This window comes from Lates calcarifer, linkage group LG4 (genome assembly GCF_001640805.2).
Source record: "Lates calcarifer isolate ASB-BC8 linkage group LG4, TLL_Latcal_v3, whole genome shotgun sequence".
NCBI classification, from domain to species: Eukaryota; Metazoa; Chordata; class Actinopteri; family Centropomidae; genus Lates; species Lates calcarifer.
Genome location: NC_066836.1, coordinates 3823321 through 3846088, shown reverse-complemented (window position 1 = coordinate 3846088; position 22768 = coordinate 3823321). Strand labels below are relative to the sequence as shown.

Below are 22768 nucleotides of genomic sequence, written 5' to 3'. Positions count from 1 at the left end.
ACATCAACATGGACTCTGGGAAATTGTAAATGCCATTTTTCACAGCAGACTAAAAGGAAATAATCTGCAGATGAATCAATATTACACATGTAGGCCTCTCATACACAATAAATACACACAAACCCACACAGGCACATATGGAAGCTAATGTTGTGTGAAGACTCAGCTCTAATTTTGATGATTTTTTTTTTTTTAAACAATAATCTTTATCTGAAGGATAATGCACTCCTCTGTGGATTGAGAAAAATCTACAATCCCTTGGTGTTACGAAACACTTTCAAAACAGCATTTGGACAAACTCAAAGTACATGTCTGTATCTCTGAGGAGGCAGTGTCCACTCTGTAACAGCAGGGGAGCCCAGGGGAGGAAGGGGGGACAAAAGGAAGTGTGTGTGTGTTTGTGTGTGTGTGTGGGAGGGCTGTCTGGAGACACAGGGTCTGCCAGACTGACACAAACACACTTACATCATTCCAAGTTCCACAAATAAATTAGGGAGAAAGTTTGCTTGCAACATCTCCAGAAAGGGCTGCAGAGAGCTGGATTCTGTGCTCGTCATCAACATTAGTTAACTTGACAATCTTCAGGCCCAAAGTCTTTCAATTCAGAACTTTTCCAAGAAGCGGATTCCTGCCAGAAAACGCTCTGAGACTGCAGCTTGACAACGAGACAGTAAAAAACACTCAGTATGATTTAGCTGATGCATCAGTTTCCTCCTGAAAAAGCCTCTAATTCTCTCACTCTTCTGTTTTTCCTCTCACCTCAGCTCCCACCTCCACAAACTTCTCTTTCGTTCTTTCTCTTATTCTTATTCATGACACGACCTCCATGTTCCTCCCCACAGCAGGCACGAGGGACAAACGTCAACCCCATCCCTCTACCTCTGCCATCCCTAAGGAAAGACAGGACATAAAACTGACGCCCCCCACCGATGGTTCAGCTGATCAAAGGGCCGACTGGAGGCCGTTTCTGACGGCGATGGCAGGACAGAGCGAGAGAAAACCATAAATTCACTGCGGGATATCAGAGTTTGATTCCCCTGCGGCTGTTAGCAAAGATCCTGCTTGAATGAAAGTTCTTTCTGAAAATTTTAAGTGCCCCGAAGGCACAAAAATGAGTATAAATACAAGATAGACGTTGTTAAAAGCAGTCGTTCCCGAACATTTTTGTCCGATGCACCCCTGCTGTCCTCAAGCTCCAACCCTCTCAATGGCACCACCTGTCATGTTTCAAACGTGTTCTTTTGAATGGTTTATGATCCGGTTGTTTGTTAAAACACCATGAAAAACAAATAACTGACTAATGTTTAAGTTGGTTTGGTCAAATACTACTTGGAGTGACAGAAGATGGATATTCCAATCATTCAACATGGTTTTAAGCTGACTGTTTGAACTGTTAGCATTAAGTTAGCTCTCTGTTTCAACCATTTATCCATTATTAAAGTATTCCAGACATTAATCCAGTGCTATTAGCTAACTATTTTAGCAATTTAACCACAACTTTAACCATTTGAACATACTTTTTATATTTAGAAAACAGTTCTGTGCTAGCTACTCTCCGGTGCTAGCATTCTCAGCTAGCTGCTGCTGTGGTGTTACTCAATATGTGGACTGTTTTATTCTGATCAAAATGTTATTTCTTTTGTTTCAAATTAGTGGACCTACTCTAAAATCTATCCACATAACCTCTGGCAACTGCTGAAGCACCCCTGGTTGGGATTCGCTGGTTTATTGCATCAGAGCGGTTGTAAAAATTGGAGAAAAGACAATGTGACTGTCAAGAGGCTTTAATTCAATCTGCTGAGCTTAGCTGGGGGTCTGAAGGCAAGAGTGTGTGTGTGTCTGTGTGTGTTACTTAAGCTACGATAATTAGAGCTTTGTCTTACACCACTGCAGCTCAGATTTATCTCCTACTGCCATGCATGCAGAGATATTTCATACATGCAGACTACATCCATGTATCATCACACTGTCATGAACACTCAGCATCAGTATCAGATAACACACACATACATGGAAGGAGACAACCCAACAACACCCACATCTTCAGCCTGTGGCAAAAACAAACTGGAGACATGAAAACAGTGAAGATAATGACTTTGACCCCTCTGGCGAAACTGTCTACAAACATGTGAGACTTACATTAATAATATATTGTCTTATAGTGATCGAATGGTGCATTGTTATGAATGTAATGCACAAATTACCTCTGATTTTTCAAAATAAAGGTACAAAATAAGGTTTACAACACGCTGCCCTTGACCTGCAATGATGTTTAGAGCGATTCTTCCTTTTAAATTCAAATACCTTTATATCTTAACTGGATTTTTAGCCTCGACTTGTAAGTGAACATGGATGATAAAGTGCTTGAAAAATGAACTCCATCTGCTGATGAAATGTGACAATACTGAGAGCCTGTTTGTGATATCTATTATATACTTATTGTCGTAACTCAATTAGACTTTCAGCATCTTAAACAAAGGAAAAGAAAGAATTAAACAGCTTCACTGTGACGTGTGAATCTTCAGATAAAGGATAATACCGACCCAGATGTCAGATACATACACAGTAACTGTGAATATCAATTTAGCACAGAGAAATGTAGAATTTTATGTTCATCTCTCCCCAAGTGCTCATGTAAGTTACCGTGGGACCTTATATAAACTCACCTCTGTACACTCTCACATTCCTAAATGGGGGTGAGTGGGGGCGAGGTTACCAGAGTGCAACAACCATACGGACCAACTTAACTTAAATCTCTACAGGCTTCCCAATGTGTGCAGGCAAACAGCTTTAAATAAAGTGGAAGAACATGTGGATGCGAACAGATGCACGACATGAAAAAGAACTAGACATAAAACTAACGAGAGAAGCTCCATCTCGTGATGATATCAGCCGTAGAAGTAGGTCAGACTGATGAAACTATAGGCTGTCTCTATCAGAACCAAATCACATTTTAAATGCAAAGTTTGAGAGCGATGAGATAAGATTAAATTTTAGATCCTGATTGTGATATCTGATAGCTACAAACAGTTCCAGCTGGTTTTATCCTGCAGACAAACACCAGATGGGCGGTTTCCGACCCTGCCTCCTAGAAATTAAGTTTCTATGAAACTGCTACAGCAAATACATTTTCTAGGAAGTGTAATCATTGTCTGGATTATATTCAGAGGTGATATATTTGTTATTTACAGCAGCAAAGTGTCCAGGAGGTGTTGTGGTGGACAGCAGGCGTACAAAGCACACGACTGTCACACCAGAGACCAGGGTTTCAATCCTGACTCCTGTGTGTTCTTAGGTTTAGACAAGAAAAAAGCACTTGGGTAAAGGTTGAAGAAAGATCATGGTTTTTGTTAAATGTTAATGAACATGTATCTGAAGTCACTGTGAAGTTTTTCTATTCATTAAACCAGACCACATCCTTTCCCCGACCGTAACCAAGTGCTGTGAGTGTGGAAACATAACGGCAAGATGGCGGCATGGGCAGAAGCAGCGTCTCTGTGATCTCAGTCCAGAAACCAGAAGGACTTGATCTGAGGCAGAGAGGATTGTGGGAACTGTGGTCCCAAACTTGGATCCAGTGTATGCTAGCTGTGTTAGCTGGCAGCATCAGTGCAGGACATTCTTTGTTGCATCGTATTGATCCCCGCTGGACGAATTCTCTCTCTGCTTGTCTTCCCTCCAACATGGAGGTCAGGGGTCAAAGATCACACAGAGACTGACCTCTTCAGAGCTGGAGGGGATTCAGCGTCTTGCTCAAGGACACTTAGGCTGAAGCTGAATTAATCTACAAAAGACTAATTCAATCATTCCAGTGTTTTACTAGGAGGTAATCAGCTGTGGATGAGGCAATTTTTATGATCTGGACTAGTATTTTAAAACAATACAGCACAGATGACACAGAAATATCCAGGAAATGAACCCTAATGCCAGATGACATCTGTACCCTCCACATCACCCCCAACCTCCTTTATTTCTCATCACTAATCCAGCTGCTCACCCTCATCTTCGTGTCCCGGGGGCAGGCTCCTCTCACGGATGGTGTAGTTGGCGGAGAATCCCTCTCTGGCAATGGCGTTGTCAGTGGTGATGGTCATGGACAGGATGCCGGTGTATGAGATCACGCGGCCCGGGGAGGTCTGGCCACAGTATCTGCCAATGTGGGGACCCACTGAGGGGAGGAAGGAGGGGGAAGGAGGGTAAGAGGGGTGAAGGAGGGGAGATTCAAAGGGAAAGAGAAAGAGGGGAAGCACAAGAAGAGGGAGAAACAAAAGGAGCGAGGGATGGAGCAGAGGAGGAGCAGAAAAAAGAGAACATCAGTCTCATCACTCATCAACTGCAAGGCGCTTTTATTATTCACTCTGTCCTTCCCTGCCCTCGCTGTCCTGGGAAATGTTTCGTGACTGAGAGCGAAAACACACACACATGAGCTCGAGACTTGTGTTTTTAATCTGCTGTATTCTATCCACATCAAACTTGTGTCTATAAAACACCCAATTTAGATTTAAAGTCCCCCAAACTTTAATCAAAAGGCATCAGACGATCACATCGAGCAGCTGATCCCACGTCAGCTCGAATCTCTCACCTCTCGTGAGTGACGTTAGACATTTGAGACGGGAATAAAGGTGAGACGACAGGAAGCAGAGTCTCCACCACATACTGTATCAACACTTATCATCACAAATGCTATATATAAACATATGTGTATATGATCATATCAAGTACAGCAAAGAATGGTCCTTTATCTCAACACAGCGCAGGGTATCGTGTTAAACCTGCATGTTTTATCACCCTGTTATCACATTCACAACTTTAAATCCAGGTTGTTAAATTAAGAGTTTAAACTCTGCAAATGCAAATGAAAGAAATGTTATAATACTACTTTTTGTAAATGGAAAGATTAGACTCATAAAGGAGAACTAGCGGGCAGGAAAAACAGTTATGCAAATTAAACTTGGAAAAAATGGGAAAATTGGAAGGAGTTGCTGTTTTGCTTGACGTGATGTTAATATTAAGTCAGTAAATTGTGACTCTGAGTCGCTCTGAGCACCTCGTGGCTAAAGAAACAAGACAACCAGTCACTGAAACATCTGCTACCAGTTTCTGCCTGTCATGTATTAACATTACATTTGAGTCATACATTTTTCAGAAAGATAAATCCCTGGCAGTCTTTGAAAAACCCCTGAGGTCAGTTTACAGCATCCTCAAAAACTTTTACACTCATCTGAATGAATAACTACAGCAACACTTTAAGTAATCTTCAAGGAAATTTCCTGCAACGGACGATTTGTCACTAATTACAGGGAAAATATTGATGTTTTAAACCTCTGTTTAAATCCAAATTAATACTAATTTATTATTCATTTATAACAGGAAACTTTGTTTTCCATTAGTTGAATTGCATGCGTGCCTGCAGACAAATTTCATATTTTAAATGCATAGTTGACCTGTTTCCACTGACTTATGCTGGTAAATAATTGGATTGAATTAATTGGAACTGCACCAATTGAATTAGCTGTGTCTGTTTTCCCTTTAAGTACCAAATTATGCAGTTTTTTTTTTCCAGAAAAATTCCTGGAAATTACTAGGACGTGATTTGCAAATCATGGACTCGTAAAATAAAGTGCTACTAAAAATAATCAGTCAGCTACATAACAAGGCTTGGTGACGCAAATGTCATGATAAAAATAAGAGAGAGACAAACTGGGGCTAAAAAATCTACTGTAATAATGTGAATTTTCTTACACAGCGACAGACTGTCTCATGTCTAAACACTGGGTGCTGACGTCCCTGCCTGCCCACAGTGTGCTGCCTATTTCATCCTGTTCTTATCAGTGAGAAACAATGCCAGGCTCGTGGTGCCTCCTGTTTCGTAGAGATACTGTATCTGCAGCCTCTCGAGGACTAAAGGAGGGAACGTCGGTCCAGAATGAAATCATACATATTACACAAAAATCATACTTTTCCAACATTTCCCTTCAGCTTTTTTTTTTTTTTTTTTTGAGGCAAATAATCAAAAAGTAACACAAAGCGATGTGGCAGAGGAATGCTGAGCTTCAGGAATCTGGTGGATTATGTTTATCAGTTACAGTTTTAAGCAGGTAGCCGCCAATCTGTGACGGATTATATTTTGAATTTTTTTCAGCCTTATCAGAGGAGGTGTGAAATGGTTACGCCATGAGGCCATGTGTTCTTGCTGCAATCAGCTTTAAAATGAGAAACCCCCCCTACAGGGAATATGTACGGTGGCCCACAGAGCTCAGAGGTTGTGTTTTCTCTTATTCGTAGCTCGTTTCTTGTACTTGGTTGAGTTGTCTTATTTTGCATCATTTTTATCTAAATGCTGCACATGTGTTAGGGTTAGGGTTGGCTACATTTACATTTATTTATTCAGGAAATGGGAAACCACTCTGACAAGATAAAAATCTGTATCTGAGAGTTTCAGTACTAAAACCAGATGAAAAATGTGCTTTCTCAGCCTTGACAAAGACATTTCACAAGGGCTACTTCGCTCTTTTTTTCTATTCAGATGTGTATGAGTGAACTGTATCTGCTGTTTAAGGTGTGAGATGTGTGATAACTATGTTTTCAAATTTTTCAAATTTAAATGATTAGATTCTTCTTTGTAAAATGAATTCAAATATAACGAGCCCTAGATATTTATATCTTGGATTAAATTATATCAGAAGAATCATCCTCAAAAGAAAAGAAATCGCTTCCCTTTGAGGAACTGATTTACATCTCTCAAAGAAAGCAGCAGTGCATGATGGGAATGTTTGATGTTAGCGTTAACACTGTGAAAGTGTTTGATGGGATGAAAAACTACATTCTGGTCTTCGCCTCTGCTGCAGAGATGCTTTGTTATCTGCGCCGACACACACGTTCACTCAGCAAACAACACAGGACTGCAGGCTTTACAGCATCACACACCAACATGGTGCATGTACCAACACACACACACACACACACACACACATTCAGTCATGCAAACAGACACACCTGAATGCACACAGACACACAGATCGTTTGACAGGAAAAGCCCTGGCATGTTATGTATGCTGGCACGGCTTTAAAGTGTATGTCACTGTCTGTCTACCTGTGCCAGTCTTTGTGTCCCTCATATTCCCATGCCAGTCTCCTCCCTGGCAGTAACCAGGCAAAGCTTTGGGCACAGCGGCGAGTATTGTGGGCATCCTGGCAGCCATCCTCAGGCCTGTCCAAGGTATGTAGCTCTCACCATTATCTGCGCACTGTACGGCTAATTAGACAACAATGGGAGCCGACAAACGCTTTCCAAATGAGGGGAGGAGTGTGAACAGAGGGTAGAGACAGGTTGCGTCTCCGTCATTCATGTGCACAGAGCTGATTTTCCAAGTGTGGTTGGTAAAGGAACAATGGGCAAACTGGGAAGGAGTCTCTTAGCGTGTAGCTCAGTGAATCCAGCCTACATGTGTACACAGACGGATGGATGTAGAGTAAAACCGACCTTCAGCTGCGACATTAATGATTATTAATGTAAGCTTTGGAGGTGTGAGTAGCTGGATTTTTTAAACCTTTGGACAGAGCCAACAGAGCCAGGCTAGCTGTTTTGCCCTGTTTATAGTCTTTATGCTAGGCTAAGCTAAGGTTGCATCATATTTTCTGCACAGACTTGAGAACGGTGAAGCTCTCAGCAAGACAGCGAACAAGTGTGTTTCCTGAAATGTCAAACCATTCTATTAATGTGAAATCAGCTGTTTTTATGTGTCCTGGTGTTTTAGTGTTTACACAGAAATATGAAGCTCAGGCGAAAACAAGTCATTTCATTCTGAGTCACTGAACTATGGCAATGTTTTCTGGCAAAAGGTGAAAACAGTAGAAAACAGTTCAAGAGTAGCAAGAATTCTTTGATGTGTTTTATACAGGTTTATTTTATTTTTTTGCATGATTTTGTCAAAGTTTGTCAACTTTGGTGAAAAGCGTTTTAAATCTGCTATTTCAACACAAACCACAGATGTTTCCTCAAGGCCAGAGAGCTGAGGTGCTGATTAGCTGAAGCTTTATTTTGAAATTCAAGCTCTTTCTTCTTGTATTTTCAGAAGCATTAAAAACACTTTTCAACTCTTCTCAAGATCCACAAAAATCATTTGCCACAGAAAAATGTGTTGTCAATATAAAAACTGCTCTGTCCCATTCAAACTTCAAACTGAGCTCCAGAGTCAGTGGATTGTTGTGAAAATGAAAAACACATCCTGTTTTAAGGATTTATCATGTTGTGGCTGATACACGCACAAATATTTTAACGTTCTCTCCCCCAAAGTAAAACAGGTGTAGTGATCCCTCTCTGCTCTCTCTACTCTTCCCTGCTCGTCTTTATCAACTTATTTTTCACCTCTGCTTTCTCCTTCACCTCCATCTCTCACTCCAAACTCGTCCCACCTGCAGGGAAGCCATCCATCCTTTGTTCTCCTCCCTTCCTCCCCTTCACCTCCGCACGTCTCTGCCTGTATTTCTGTCTGTTTTCTGTCAACATCTGCAGGGGGAAAGCCGACCTGAGCTCCTCTCATCTTTCTCTTCCCTCTGCTGCTTCACAGCTCTGCCTATTTATCCTCCACCTCCACCGCCTTTCCTCCTTGGCTTCTCCTCCATCTACCCTCTGCATCCTGCTTTTCCTGTTCTTAACCTCCACCTGTGGAGTAATATTTCCTTTACCAGTCTGCCTGAGCTCATGTTCTATCCTCCAAATCCTCTCCTCACCTGCGGGGAAGCCGTCCCAGATCTCCAGCCAGTCGTATCGGCAGAGGGCGCCCGGCGGCGGCGTGGTGTCGGGCTCCATGTCGAAGCTGTCGAACTCCACCACAATCTCTGACATCTTGGGGGCTAAAATCATGAAGGTGCAGTCCAGGTTGTTGGGGTACTTGTCGGGGAAGCCTGGCGTCTTGATGACGCCCCGGGGAGCCGTGAAGTTTCTGGAACATTCTGGACCTGTGAGGGGAGGAGATACCGATGAGTTTTTAAAGTGTCAAGATGTGTTTGGACAGAGTGACTTATCCTCACTTGGACAGAGGAGTGAACTATCAGGGGTTAGAGGGCGGTGAGGAGTCATGACCTGTTCTCACATTACTGTCACTGAATATGACTTCCCTTTTTGCTTTTCTTCTTTTTCTTAGATATTAAAAAATGATACTTCGAAACTGGGAAATAATGTTTCCCAGCAAAGATTTCAAGGTTGCATAAACGTTGATACAAAATAAAAGCCTTCAGCTATTCACAGCTGCTCTGTGCATCATATTTTTGAAGTCTACATGTGTCAAAATATCATGGTAAGAAACTTTGATGCCTGTTAGGGTTGAGAAGGTTTGCTTATTTTTGAACTTTTTCTGCCCTGTTGCGAAAATCAAAACAGATATAATGGGACTACACACATAAACTGAATTATCATCAGTTTTCGATCCTTCTGGGCATCGAAAACACTGGCCGCCCGTGACACTTTAACACCTACGACCTCCAAACAGAGGCTTTTTAAGTTTTTAAAAACAGCACAACTAGACAGGAAACGCCACTTTTTCCCAAGGTTTCTTAACCGCTGATGAGAAGAAAGACATTCCAGCAACAGAACAGAAATAAGGATCTCTGAGAAACACCACTATCTTGTTAAGATGCTCAAAAACACACCCTTTGTTTTATTGACAAAACTTATGTCATCTACATTCAATCAGACAAACCCTGCTGTGATTGGTCCCCTCCCCTGTCGGAGCCGGCTGTGTCTGTGTTGTGACTGGGTTGGCGGGGTTTAACTGGTATTTATTGACTGTCCCAGACACTGAGCGGCTGTTTACAGCCACTGATCGTGGTCAACACACACACAGACACACTCACAGACAAACAAAAACAACCCTATTAGCTCATTAGACACATCCAAGAGCACACACATGATGCTACCCTACATAACCAGTCAACCACAACCTCTTAATTTGTATGCAGAGTACAGTCAAATATCAGTGCTTTATCACACTTTTCATTCATGTATCTGCACATAGCACCTCCCAGCGCTGACAAATCTTTCTTTTTTATATTCATCCTTAACATTGTCGTGTAGTATTCTGCTAATTATGAAAAGGGCATTGAAATAAGCATGTGACCGTACAGAGAGTGCTGTTGAGACCATGCTGGCCTTTGCTCATGAAGTCACACAGACATAAAGGGCCGAATGTGTCTCCACAAATGCAGTTGCAGACGACTGAGGCCTGCGAGAAGACACTCAGTGAGAGTGATGCAGAGTTACACCCACTGCAGATGCATAAAACCCATATAACTCCCTGTAACCATCACATGCACGATAAGGAAATAAAGCCTTGTCAACACACAAAACTTGAGAATAAATAAAATCTCACTCAGCAGAAACAACACGTGTCATAAACTCCTCCTGATAAAAGTACAAACAGAGCAGCTGGCTAACTTGGCAGCTGTCGTGTCACTGTCGTCTCTTGCTGTTTTCTCCACGGTCACATCCGCACTGTCGATACCGCTCGTGAAAAATCTCTGCGTGGGCTCGCATCAGTCAACCCGGCTGCCTGTTCACACCTCGCTCGTGGTGGAGTGACATGAGCGAGGTTACGAGACGGTGACTGATCTCTGAGGGAGGAGGATGACACGAGGTGTGGATGAGGGTCAAGCATCCCTCAGAGGCAGTGTGTATGTGTGTGTGTGTGTTGGGGCGGGGGTTCCTTGTGTTGCCAGGCCAGATGCGACCTGTATGTTATCTGAGCATGCCTGTAAACAAGAGTCTGCACACACACACACACACACACGTAGAAAAACACAAAGACACACACACAGACTCCAGTGGACCCCTCGCTGTTGACACAGGTGGTGTCATTAAAAGGGCGACATGATGAATGATGTGGAAGGATGAGCGGCGAGGGATGAGGCAAGCTTCGACGCTGCTCAGTTGGCACACTTTCCAGTGTGTGTGAGTGTGTGTGTGTGTCAAATGTGCAGATGGGCTTCTTAAAACTGGGTTGAGAAATCTGTGATGTTGTTTGTCTGTCAAGGTCAGAAATGTATGTTCATCTGATGCCCCAGAAATAAAAAGTAACGGCCACATTTTTTAATGTTTTCATGGAGTAATGTGAGAACTGAACCTCATGGGCTACCATAGGTCATCTTCTTATCCCATCTCCAGCTGATTCATTTCAGTACATCGTGGAAGACAGCAACAGAGCAGCTTTTGATTGATTGAACAGAAGATAAAACAAACAATGTGATGAACTAGAAATCATGTGGAGAATGGATACTGTCAGCCAGGCTTTGTTTCATTCAAAAAAAGTTAAAAGAAAGCACAAAATTGGCCAAAAAATGATCAGACGAGCCAAGAAATCCAGGTGCAATAACTGTGAGTGTGTTTGAGTGATTGTTCATTGATGTATAAATGTATATCTGTGTGTAAAGAGGTTGCACAGATTGTGTGCAGAAGCGTATCTGTTATTGTGTTATGTCACCAACACGAGCGTGCACTTTCCTCAAACAACCCGCTACATTGCTCCCATCTCTCATTGGCTGATCCTCTGTCCATCCATCTTCTTGTTTCTTTCATCGTTTTTATCAACAACCCTTCAATCAACTGCAGTTTGAAGTCACCGTACGGAAAAAAACAAAAAAAAAAAAACAAACAAACTCCCCCCTGTCGACTAAACCGCTGAGACATGTGTTTCTGGTTTGAAAACCTGCAATAAAACGAGAGAGTTGGGGCAAATATAGTTCCAGGACGCTGACGAGGCCTCACTTGGCGATCATTTATAAATGATGTGTGCTCTGTGGTCAGCAGAGGGTGGAGTTATGGTGATGGTTATGGTTATGAGAGACGGATGTACCCGAGTGTTGCAGCCCAACGCTCATTAGGCCAGAGATTTACCCACCGCTGCCAAGCACTATCTTTAAGGCCAAACAGAGCTTGTCATCGGAACGAGGGTTGCTATTTTTGTGGCGGAGTATTTGGGGTTTTTCTTGTAGTAATGACAGATGAGGAAGAGAGACAGGAGAGGTAAAGAAAGAGAGAGAAAACAGGGGATAAAGCTAAAGGCAGATACACATAAATATAGAAATGAATGATCGTACTCTCTAGTTGGATTTTCTGTAAACCTCACCTCTCCACCCGATTGTCTGAACGTGGTTTCTGACAATTCTCCATGGGGAATATAGACTTCTGGAGGGGAAATCCCATTCAGTGGCTCAGGAGGAAGGGTGGGTCACCCACTAAGTGGAGGGTCCTACAGTCTGCCTGCTGAAGTACTCCTGGGTAAGGTGTAACATTGGTGTGTGAGCCCTTATGTATAGAACAGCTGGTGTATAAATGGGTGACTGTGACCTGAAACAGTTTCCAGTGTGAGAGTCACACAGACTGGATGTTTCTCTTTCACAGGTGGACAGTTACGCTTTATTTTCCAACAGGAAAATAACTGGACTTCCCTGTTGGACTTTCCAACAGGGAAGTCCAGAAGTCCCGAAGACAAGTGTCCTAATAAAGACTCACCGTATTCACATCCAGTTTGTCATACGTGTAACCTCACACAGACATATAATCTTTTAAACTTTTTGTCGCAATTTACATGATTGTTTTTTCCTTGTTCAGTGGTCATGCTTTAATTTCTCCTGGCTTTACAGTTTGACCTTACTTATAACATGATGTCTGTCTGATCCTCTAGGCCTGTGGGTATTTTTTAATCTCCCATCATCATCACTTTTTACTTTTATTGCGTATTAAGAGTTTTACTAGTTTATCATATGTCCAGACTTAACTTAAAACACTACACATGGAAAAAGCCTAGGATTGGAAATTGGGTAATGTTTGTAAAATTGTGTTCTGTTTCTATTTTACAATCTGTTGCAATAAAAAAGAGTTGAAGATCAAAGGACAAAAACAGAGAGACAGTGAGAGCAATAGTACCGTAGAGACAGAGAGGGAGGTCTCAGCAGAGTGTAAAGCCTGTTTGTAACCAGAGCAGCGGCTCCATTTAGCAGCAAGTTTCAATATGCTGCTCTGACTGTAATGGATTTTAAATGTGGTGAGAAGGAAAGCAGCAACATGGCAGGGGGATTACCTGAGTGAGTACAAGTGCTGTTTATAACTTGTTAGAGGGGAGAGGACCCATATTGAGGCCAACGCACACAGACACACAAACACCCACCCACCCACGCACACACATGCTGTCCTAGTTTCAGAGCCCCTCTTCTCTGCCAGAGCATCCATCTCATCTGCAGGTCACCCCTGTTGCCTCCAAGGACAAACAGCCCATTAGCTAAATGAGCCTGGGGTCCCATGCACCTGTCTAATCACGCACACACAAAGGGAAACAGACTGAACTGCAAAGACAGATATGGGCACGTAGCAACACACAACAAACGTGCACAGATTATCTACAGTATGTAAACACACGAAAAGGCTGATAACCGTGTTCACACACCTACACACGTGTGTATAGAAGTAGAAAATTCCCAGCTTGCTCTAAAGTATCCGTCCTGCGGCTGAACAGTAGCTGGCAGTGAGGAGGCAGCGGCCGGACGTGCTCAACAACAACAACAACAGGAAAACGGTTGCTCTGATTTTTCTGACACACACAAGGAGGGAAGACGACAGCAGCAGCAGCATGTCACGACTCACAGACCTGACATCGAACACATCGCTCTCACCCTGCAGCTCGAGCTTTGGTGATCATTTTGGCTCATTAGTCTAAGCTTTTATAACAGTATAGTGTCTATTTGCATGGCTAGATATCACTACACTTGAGCTAAATGCTAAAATATGCTTTTAAACTGGCCCTTTAAATGACTTTTATGCTTTGTAATTGGCAATTTAGTGCAGTTTTATTACACCCTCAAACTTCACCAGCCTCACATTAACTTTAAAATTCACTTTCACCACCATCACCGGTGTCTATTTCAGCTAAAAATGACATAAAGTTATACTTACTTTCAGAAAGTAAGTGGCAAGGTGACCCCAACGCCACCACAGTGAATCTATGAAACCCAATCATATCATTTTATTATAGATCAAAGCTCAAATATAAATAATCAGAAATCTTTCTGGAAGCTACATCTTTAAAAGAAAGAAAAAAAAAAAGAAATGAAAAATGTTCTGGACCAGCGTTCCTTCTAAGCTGATACTTTGCTGACCTACTTTAAAGATTTATTACACTGACTTTCTAATAACATCCTGTCATTCATCAGTCACGGCTCCACTTTGCACCCTGAAATTAAAGTTGATACCAGCAGACTTTAAAGTTTTGGTATCAGAAGTAGGGCCACACTTTGTAGTTTCGAGAACAGACGGCTAAGAGCAGAGCGAGTGCAGGGCCTGGAGGAGCTCCAGTGTGGATTGGGCCCCTAACCCTGCTCCTATTATTGCCTTACTCCTCATTTAAGTACAAAGAGGGCTTGCCTATCCATTTTTCATAGTACAAAACAGGACTTTCAACATAACTCCACCTGGGGATTGTTATTCCTGGATCCTGTGATTCAGTGAATGGCTATTGCTCTCTGGGGTGCAAATAAAAAAAAGAGAGGAATCTCACGTAAACGCATGATCCTCCTTTTTTAAATCTGATTTATCTCCAGTCCCCATTGGTGGAAACTGAAGTGGTCATGGGAGACGTGCCATTTTGGCCGCTACTCAAGTGGACCCAAGAGGGAAGAGCAAATACAAATGTAGGACACAGGAGCAAGGTTCCTTCCTTGACAGGCAGTGTTTATGTAAGTCTATCCTGCAAGCATCCTGCCCCAGCTGGGAATCACTGGTCCTCCAATGGAATTCTGGGTCTTTGAGTTTATTTGGCCCACAGCGTAGAGGTCAGTGTACCAGAGGTTCAGCTCAGGCTGTTTGGACAACCTTGGACAACACTGGGTCCTGAATTTAGAAACATGTCAAGCCTGTTATATTCTCTGAAAGGTTATTTTAGGTCACTGGGTCCTGGTTTCAACACACAACCAAGAAACAGAAACGTTTTGCTTTGTGGTTATTTTGTGTAGTTTAAAGGATCATTCCAGTTTGTTAGGCTACAAACAAAATAATAATGCTATAATCAGAGAACCAAAGCACGAGCAGTCGGACTATCAGATGATAGATAATAAGTCTAATGTTTACTTTTCTTTTCTGGTTTCTCTGTCTCTGATAAATTTGGTTAACTTGGAGGTTTGTTTATAACCTCTAAAATCAAAATTCAAGATTTGCTTTGGTGATTTTACATAAAGCATGTCCACAGTCAAACAATAAAATCTTTCTGCATTAAAAACCACTGTGTTTCCACAGGGATTCAATCAGCGCCATGTATACACAAACTATCAAATGTACCACTGTACACAAACCATTCAATCTGGTATCATCATGGATGAGATAATAACTTCTGTCTCTGGTGTTTTAGGAGGCAACAACCTGCTGTATGTAAAATGGCAAAAAGAAGTATTTACTGCAGATTATTTTTCATCAGGTGTAGCAAGGTGATGCATGACACTGATGCAAAAGCAACAGAACGAAACAGAGTCATGTGGAAACTTGGCTTTACTACAATTGAATTTAAATTTGCTGTTTTCCATGAGGCGATTCATCACATTCAGTGTGAGTGTAAGGAAAACAGCAGAGCAATTGCGGCTCCGCTTCTGCTCTTGTTTAAGCTTTTAGCTGATGCTGCGGTCCAACACGGACGTTTCAACAGCAGTTGCATAATGAAACCACAGAGCGCTACACACCTGTCTTGAAGACCTCGTAGCGAACAGAGAATCCTGCCCCGTGGGTCTCGTAGTCGGAGACAAACTTGATGAGGAGCTGGCTGCCGCTGGAGATGATCGGAGACGGCGCGATCTTCCCGCAAAACTTTCCCAACATGGGCGAGAGCTCGTCCCCGCCGTTGTAAACCTCCACGTAGTCGTACCTGCAGGAGAGAGGAGAGAGAGGTTTAGCTGCTGAATACAGATGAGCTGAAGCTTTGATGAATGTGAGCTCATAATTGATTTTTACGTTGACCTGTCCCAGTGGATTATTGAGCACTGCCGTTTGCTCTTTATACAGTGTTTTATTGTAAACTCTTTGCTTGAATGCACACAGCTGCTGAGCATATGCACGAGTAATTGTTGTGTCTGAGCCTAATTTATCTGTCCAAAAACCCCTCTAGGCGATGAAAAGTTGATTAGTGGTAATAAAATCTTAAGAGGTGTTCCACTAATTTTACATGTCAAAGTCAATTTAGAAGACTGTAAATGTTTAACAGGAAGCAAGTCTTACAAATTACATTGCACTATGGGAAGTGTAGGATCAACAATTTGGAGCTTGACCCATACAAGAGAATAAAAGTTCTTTTCAAATGCTGCAGCTTTAGGGAAGTACAACATTAACTTGTTTGATTTCTTAGTGTAAACTTTCTTCTAAAAAGGGATATTAACAAAACCTGCGATCATCATGAACATTTACTGTGAATATAGCTGCAGAGAGGTGTTTAAAAAACTGTTCAGAGCTATTCTTGGATGCAACCCTTATGTGTTGTTATAAAATGCTACTGAGACTAAAAGGAGACACTGTAAACCACAACATGTTTTGTTGACACTTGAGTGCTTCCGGATTTTGACTGAATCAAGGCGTTTCCTTAGATACCAGTCTGGTCTGGGTTTTGTCTGTGAGTGTTTTGTCTTCCTGTCCTCAGAGCTGATGCTGCTGTGGGACCGTGAATCACGACAGCTGTTTCAAGTGAATTATGGAAGATTTTCATGATGCAGCAGCAACTCTGAGCATTTCACAGTGAAAAAAAAAAAATCACATACAGCAGCTGTATAGTGAATTATTCAGTGCACGTTGGTGGACGGTCTTGGCAACACCTGCTTGTCTTTCTTCCTTTGCACAGTGAGAAGATCAATATTTATAGTCATTACAACAGTAATAGAAGTAACAGATAGCAGTGAGGCACCATGATGTCAGGTACATTCAATCTCAAAATCAAGACCAAGTCTGCACGTCTTGACCCTGTATTTTGTTCCATATATCCACTTGTCTACATCTGATATGAAATCTTGTGAGCATGTTTTTTGCTGTTCACACTCATCAGCTCATGTATGTGTGGCGAAGATACTACTGTTTCTAGGGATGAGAAAGGCACAGACACAGAGAGAGAAAGAGGCAGTGATGACAGAGATATGAACACATGGCAGTGTGAGGCACTAGGAGGCTCTGTGGATCCCACTGAGCGCACAGAAAGACTTCATCAGTCTCCGCTGTCTGTGTGGACCTCCCACCACCGCTGCAGCACCTCATCCTTTACCAGCCGACACCCCTCTGTCCACCCACTATCCACTTCACAACATCTCAAGTGAGTATGTGTGAGTGTGTACCCTGTATTGTATGTGACTTCGGTAAATATGCATTGTGTGCCGACAGTGATGTTTGTGTTACTGTCTGCTCTGCAGTGTGTTCACATGAGTCTTTGTGTGAGTGTTTTTGTGTATATGAGCATATATGTAAGTGCGTCTGTGACCTCCACTCTCTGTGCTGCACTGGATCTGATTGAATCACCGGGCCTGTAGGGGCTTCTCCTGTTATATGTGCTTGAGAAAGCATGCTGAGATGCAAGGTGACATCAGAACTACATGGCTTGTTACACAGATCCTTGTCCTCAGATATGAAAGAGATCAGCCTTTAGCAACATCACTGAAACGTCGCTGTTATCTGGACCTCTGCAGTGAAAAACTAATAAACTATTTGCTGGTGGTCCATGGTCTTAATACGTAACATAACTTGTTCAGCACTCTACTACACATATCAGACATGTTTGATGATATGAGGACAGCTGAGATCAGACTGTAAAGATTCTGAAGATCATCTGAGATGACCATCAGCACTGACCCAGCTTCAGACCTCCCCTCTGACTGTGAGGACGGGAAAGCCCAGTGGAAATGAACTAGATACAGTCTGTGATGCCTCAGATACTGAGGCTCTGCAACATGTAGGGCAGAAAAACATCACTTCTAAAAAACGAAGTTTAAAGTTTTCACATCTGACATCGTTACTGTTCAGATATTTGTCTTCTATTATTGCTTTACTGTCTAAAAACACTGGGTAACTGCTTTAATAAGTGCCACACAAATACAGCATATTATACAGACAACTTGAAATATGATATAAAAAGCTAAGAAGCTTCTTTTTCTTACAGGCAACTGGGGAAACAACCGCAGATGGTGAAGTGGAACAGCAGAGAGCCTGGACTGGGGCGCTCCACGGCAGCTGATAGCATCCTTGAGCAAGACAGAAAATCCATACCAGCTTCAGGGTCTCTGTTCTGAAGCGGACCTCTGACCTCTCTGACAGTGGAACACAGAGTTTTCCTAAGGACGCTGGGTGGAGTACGACAATATTCCTGATCAGCGGTGGAAGCTCTCAGGTAAGAATGTGTGGAATGTGTGTCTAATGAGACTCTTCCCTACAACAAAAAACAGGCCTCCTGACTTCGCCGGACAAGTAACCGTGCTAGGTTTAATGTATTTGCTACAGCTGAACCACAAAGGACATAAACACTTACAGCGTTCCCACAGAAACTTCAGCTGCAGGTTTGGACTGAGGCTCGGCCAGACGGTCAGCTTGTCTCAGACTCAAGGAATTCAACTGTTGACTGATGATTTTCCTCATGGCTAACAACATTAGCGTGCAGACAGAAGGCTTATTAGGTGGTGGTTTTCGCAGAGTCTCTGACATGGGAAATTTGTTTTTTTTCTGCTAAATCTCCTGCAGACATCAGACATTTAAGGGTTTCTGTCACATGGTGGAACAGCTAGACGGACAGAGCTACAGTATATCACTTGGCACAGATATGTGTCTGAGTATTTCTCTGGATTCGCCAGTGATTCTTATGCTTCTTGGATTCCTTTAATGAAAGGTTAATCTAAATTCTATATATGTAAATTGTTTGTTCAAAGATTCTTAGCATTTTGATGAAGGTAAAGGTGGAGTCATGTTATTCTGTTTGAGCACTATACTATATGTTACTGGGACATCCCTACATCTGCAAAAATCTTTGAGAGGTTTTACTTTCACCAGAAACCAGCAGTAACATAAGAGAGACCTGATCAATAAGGCTCCAACACAATCATACAGGAAAAGGTGCAACTAGCAAACACATGGCAATTAAAACTGCATAAATGATCAATACAAATTCAAAATTCACCAGCAGCAGAAGCAGAAGCAGCATCAAACTTATAAAGAATTAAAATCATCTTAAGCTCAGTGCTCTGGCTGCCTATTCATCCCACTGTTAACCAACATGCTGCGAGTCATTTACTTAACTAACATCGACGTGAGTATTTACTGCAACACCGTCCTCTGAAAACACAAGCATCAAATTAGCATAACAAACAACCTTAGCAGTTATCAGGACGTTGGTTAAGTTTCCACACTGTCGAACATACAGAAATATTCTCAGGCAAGTCTGTTTACACACATTATGTATCTGCAGCGCCGACAGCTCAGGGCATAAACAAGATTTTCAATGTTTAAATCGAGGTATTTGAGCCGGAGGTGTACAAAATCTGTTCTTTCTGTCTGACTTTGTTCTCACTGTGTCTCTCAGTCTTATTCGCCATGTGTTCGCAGACGGTTTTACATGCCCGGTGAGAAATGGACTTAAGTGCTCGCTTGTAAAGTCTTAGTGCCGACAGTGATGTTTAGGTGATGGCATTTTTATTCATAGCATCAAACTTCCACCTCGCTCCACCTCCTCTCTCAACACTACCATGTCTTACACAGGCTCATAAAATAAGAGCCATGGGGAGAGAGGGAGATGTGTGTGTGTGTGTGTGTGTGTCTGCATGCAGATGGCTACGCTCACTCACTCAGTCACTCCAGCCAATCCTGGAGGCAGTCGGTGTTTACCGAGACAGGCCGTTTAATGAAGTGGGTCTGTCTCTTCACACTCTAGTTAAGGAGAGTCTCTCAGTCTGCAGCCCTGCAGCCTCCTCTCCATCCCCTCACATCACTCATTAACCACACCGGCTATTTATGCCCTCCAAATGCAGCTGTCCGTAGCAAATGCCTTGCTCAAGGGCAAAACAGTCGTCATTCCATCTGGGGGCCCAACAGCAGATGTTTAAATGAACATGTTATGCTATTAACTGGCACTGTAACCCACAGTGATGTACAGAACAGGAAGTGGACTAAATGTCAAGTTATAAATAAGCAGGAAATTCTATGGAAGGTCAAAACATACAGAGAAATTCTGCTGTATCTTCAGGACATGCTGACACCAGTCACCTGCAACAATCCTGCAGAACATGAGAATGATATTCTTTTACATTTCTTTACCCAGTGTTGCTTCCACCCGGGGTGCAGGTGATAAAACTCCAGCTCTTACATTTAGCGTTTTACAAGTAGTGACTTTCACTCACTAAGTCTCATTAGAAACTATCCTCCTCTGTCCTTGTCCTCTTGTTGTAGCTGAGGTTCAGCAGACAGTATATAGAGCTTTAAAAACTACCAGATTTATTATTAGATTAGATTATTAGATTTGATTCGTAGGTCACAAACTGTAATTGTAATATTAACCTTAACGAGATGCTGGAACATTAGTAAGTTAGAACAAGATGAGGTATTAAAGGACAAGTTCTGTATTGGTTTTCAGTAGAGTTAGAGCTTTAGTAACCTACACTTTTGTTATTTTGAAAAACAATTGCATCATTATCTGTTATTTGCTTAGTTATCTTCAAATTCACAAAACAAAATCAAATAAAATTAAGATGAATTAAGATGTCACTGTATTGTCTGAACAGTTTGATAAGTAATGTCTGATACAGTAAAGCACATCGACCACAGCAATGACCACTGAGCTCCACCAATGAAGCCAAATTTAAAACAAACGAGGATGTGGCAGATTACCACTTTAAATAAATACGATCCAGACGGAGAAGGGGAATTTTCACACGGCACTGCATTCCTTCCCGCCTTCTTCCCAAGCTACTGGAGTACTGAGCTATAAGCAGTCACCCCCACCCTGCTCCGCCGGTACATTACGGCTCATTAACATGTTGCGTTGCGTCGCGTTGTGTTCCCCCCCACGGCTAAGTTTGTAACACACATCTGGAAGGTATCACGGAAGCGTTTATGGGGATGAAGTTTGAGCCGTTGTTAAATTCACCTCCTGCAAAGCGACGCAAAAGCTAGGAATGACTCAGTGTTTCTGCAGGGCGGCGTTACACATCTCTTTGCCTCTGTCGATCATTTATTCCATCCACCTCTCTTTCCCTTCATCTGGATCTGTCTGTGCAAACACTGTCTGGTCTCCACCTTCCTCTCCAGACATTAAAAGATTCTTCCACAGGCCTGAACTTCTCTATAAACCGTGTGGCTTTAAGGGAAATATTCCACTTTTGAGAAAGCCAAACCAAATTTTCGGGGGTTAAAGTTTGATCAAGTACAGTAATAAAGTTTCTGGCATGTGCACTTTCCTCCAACAGGCCTCATCCACTTCTAACTCGTGTAGTGATTTCTTTCATTACCGAGAACGGCCTTTAACAACCTCATGAAGAAGCAGTCGACTTGTTACGCTCAGTTTCACACATAGAAGAGTGATTGTACCAATCACATCGAGAGAGTGAAGAAGATGCCATGCCTGTTTCTCCAATGCAACTACTAGTTAAAATGAGACTGCTGTCACTGTGATTGTTTAAAGTCAGTACAAAATGGAGACTTGACAAAGAAGCTAATTTTCTTTTACTCTGAGGATTTAAACCTAAAGCTATAACTGGTGTTTTAAATAAAACAGTGTCTGCTGTCAAACTACACGCCCTGCAGGATGACCTGAAAATCTGTCAGTGTGAGTTCACTTTGTCACTGGAAACAAAAAACTGTGCCAACTAAAGAATATGTTAAAAAATACAGAGAACATTGTTAGTATCAGTCGTAGGTGTGAACTGCTGCTCTGTTACATCCTGCTCTGTGTTAATATTCAGCTCTGATGCATCTCACCGGCCTCGGTAACCGTAACCTTTATCATTACTACTACATACCTAACCTAAACCTGAAGGTCTTAACCCCTAAACTGAACTGTTTACCTGGTCAGGACCAGCTTTTTGTCCACAATTCAAAGGTGTGTCCCCAGAATGTGAGCAGATCTATGTCCCTACAATGTGAGTAATACTAATCTACACACACACACACACACACACACACACACACACACACACACACGAGAAGCTTTAGGCTACAGTGTTCAGATTTTGTACCACATGAGCGGTTTCTGTGTTTTAGCGCTGATAAACTCAGTCTGACCAGTCGTTCTGAGCTCTGCTGGGAGGCTACAGATGGCACATGTGTGTGTGTGTGTGTGTGTGTGTGTTGTATCTGAATCTGTGAACAGAAAACACACTACAACGCCACCTGCCATCACACACACACACCAGTCCATCCTTCCCCCGTTTCTCACCTCCCCCGTGTTCACCACAAAAACCTACATCATCTCCCGCTCACTGTCTTATTCACTCACTCACACACACTTGAGTACTCACTGCCACTCATGTCATCTCCCCACGAATAATACTCCATTCCCTGCTCACACACACACACACACATTCACACACACCTACACATGTACATAAATACATTCATCCACACACAAGTTTGCACTTCTGTTCTTGTGAGAAACTATATTCATCGTGGTGTTATGACAACTTGAATGAGGTGCAGCCTCTATTCATCTTCTATGGGATGCAACTGATTTACTTCTCGAGGCCGTCGACCTGGAAGTTCAACAGTAATCAAAATACAACAAAC

At 42.4% G+C, this 22768-nt stretch overlaps 1 protein-coding gene across 2 annotated transcripts in view; it reads right to left on the bottom strand.

Annotated features, from left to right (window-relative positions):
• Positions 1-22768, bottom strand: part of LOC108880953 (neuropilin-1a) — a 72244-nt gene that overhangs the window by 35694 nt on the left and 13782 nt on the right. For both annotated transcript variants that reach the window (XM_018672707.2, XM_051069800.1), the window contains exons 3-5: positions 15718-15899; positions 8734-8961; positions 3998-4168 (exon numbers count right to left, since the gene is read on the bottom strand). In XM_018672707.2, coding sequence (XP_018528223.1) covers positions 3998-4168; positions 8734-8961; positions 15718-15899 — 581 coding nt within the window. The remainder of the gene's footprint in view (positions 1-3997; positions 4169-8733; positions 8962-15717; positions 15900-22768) is intronic.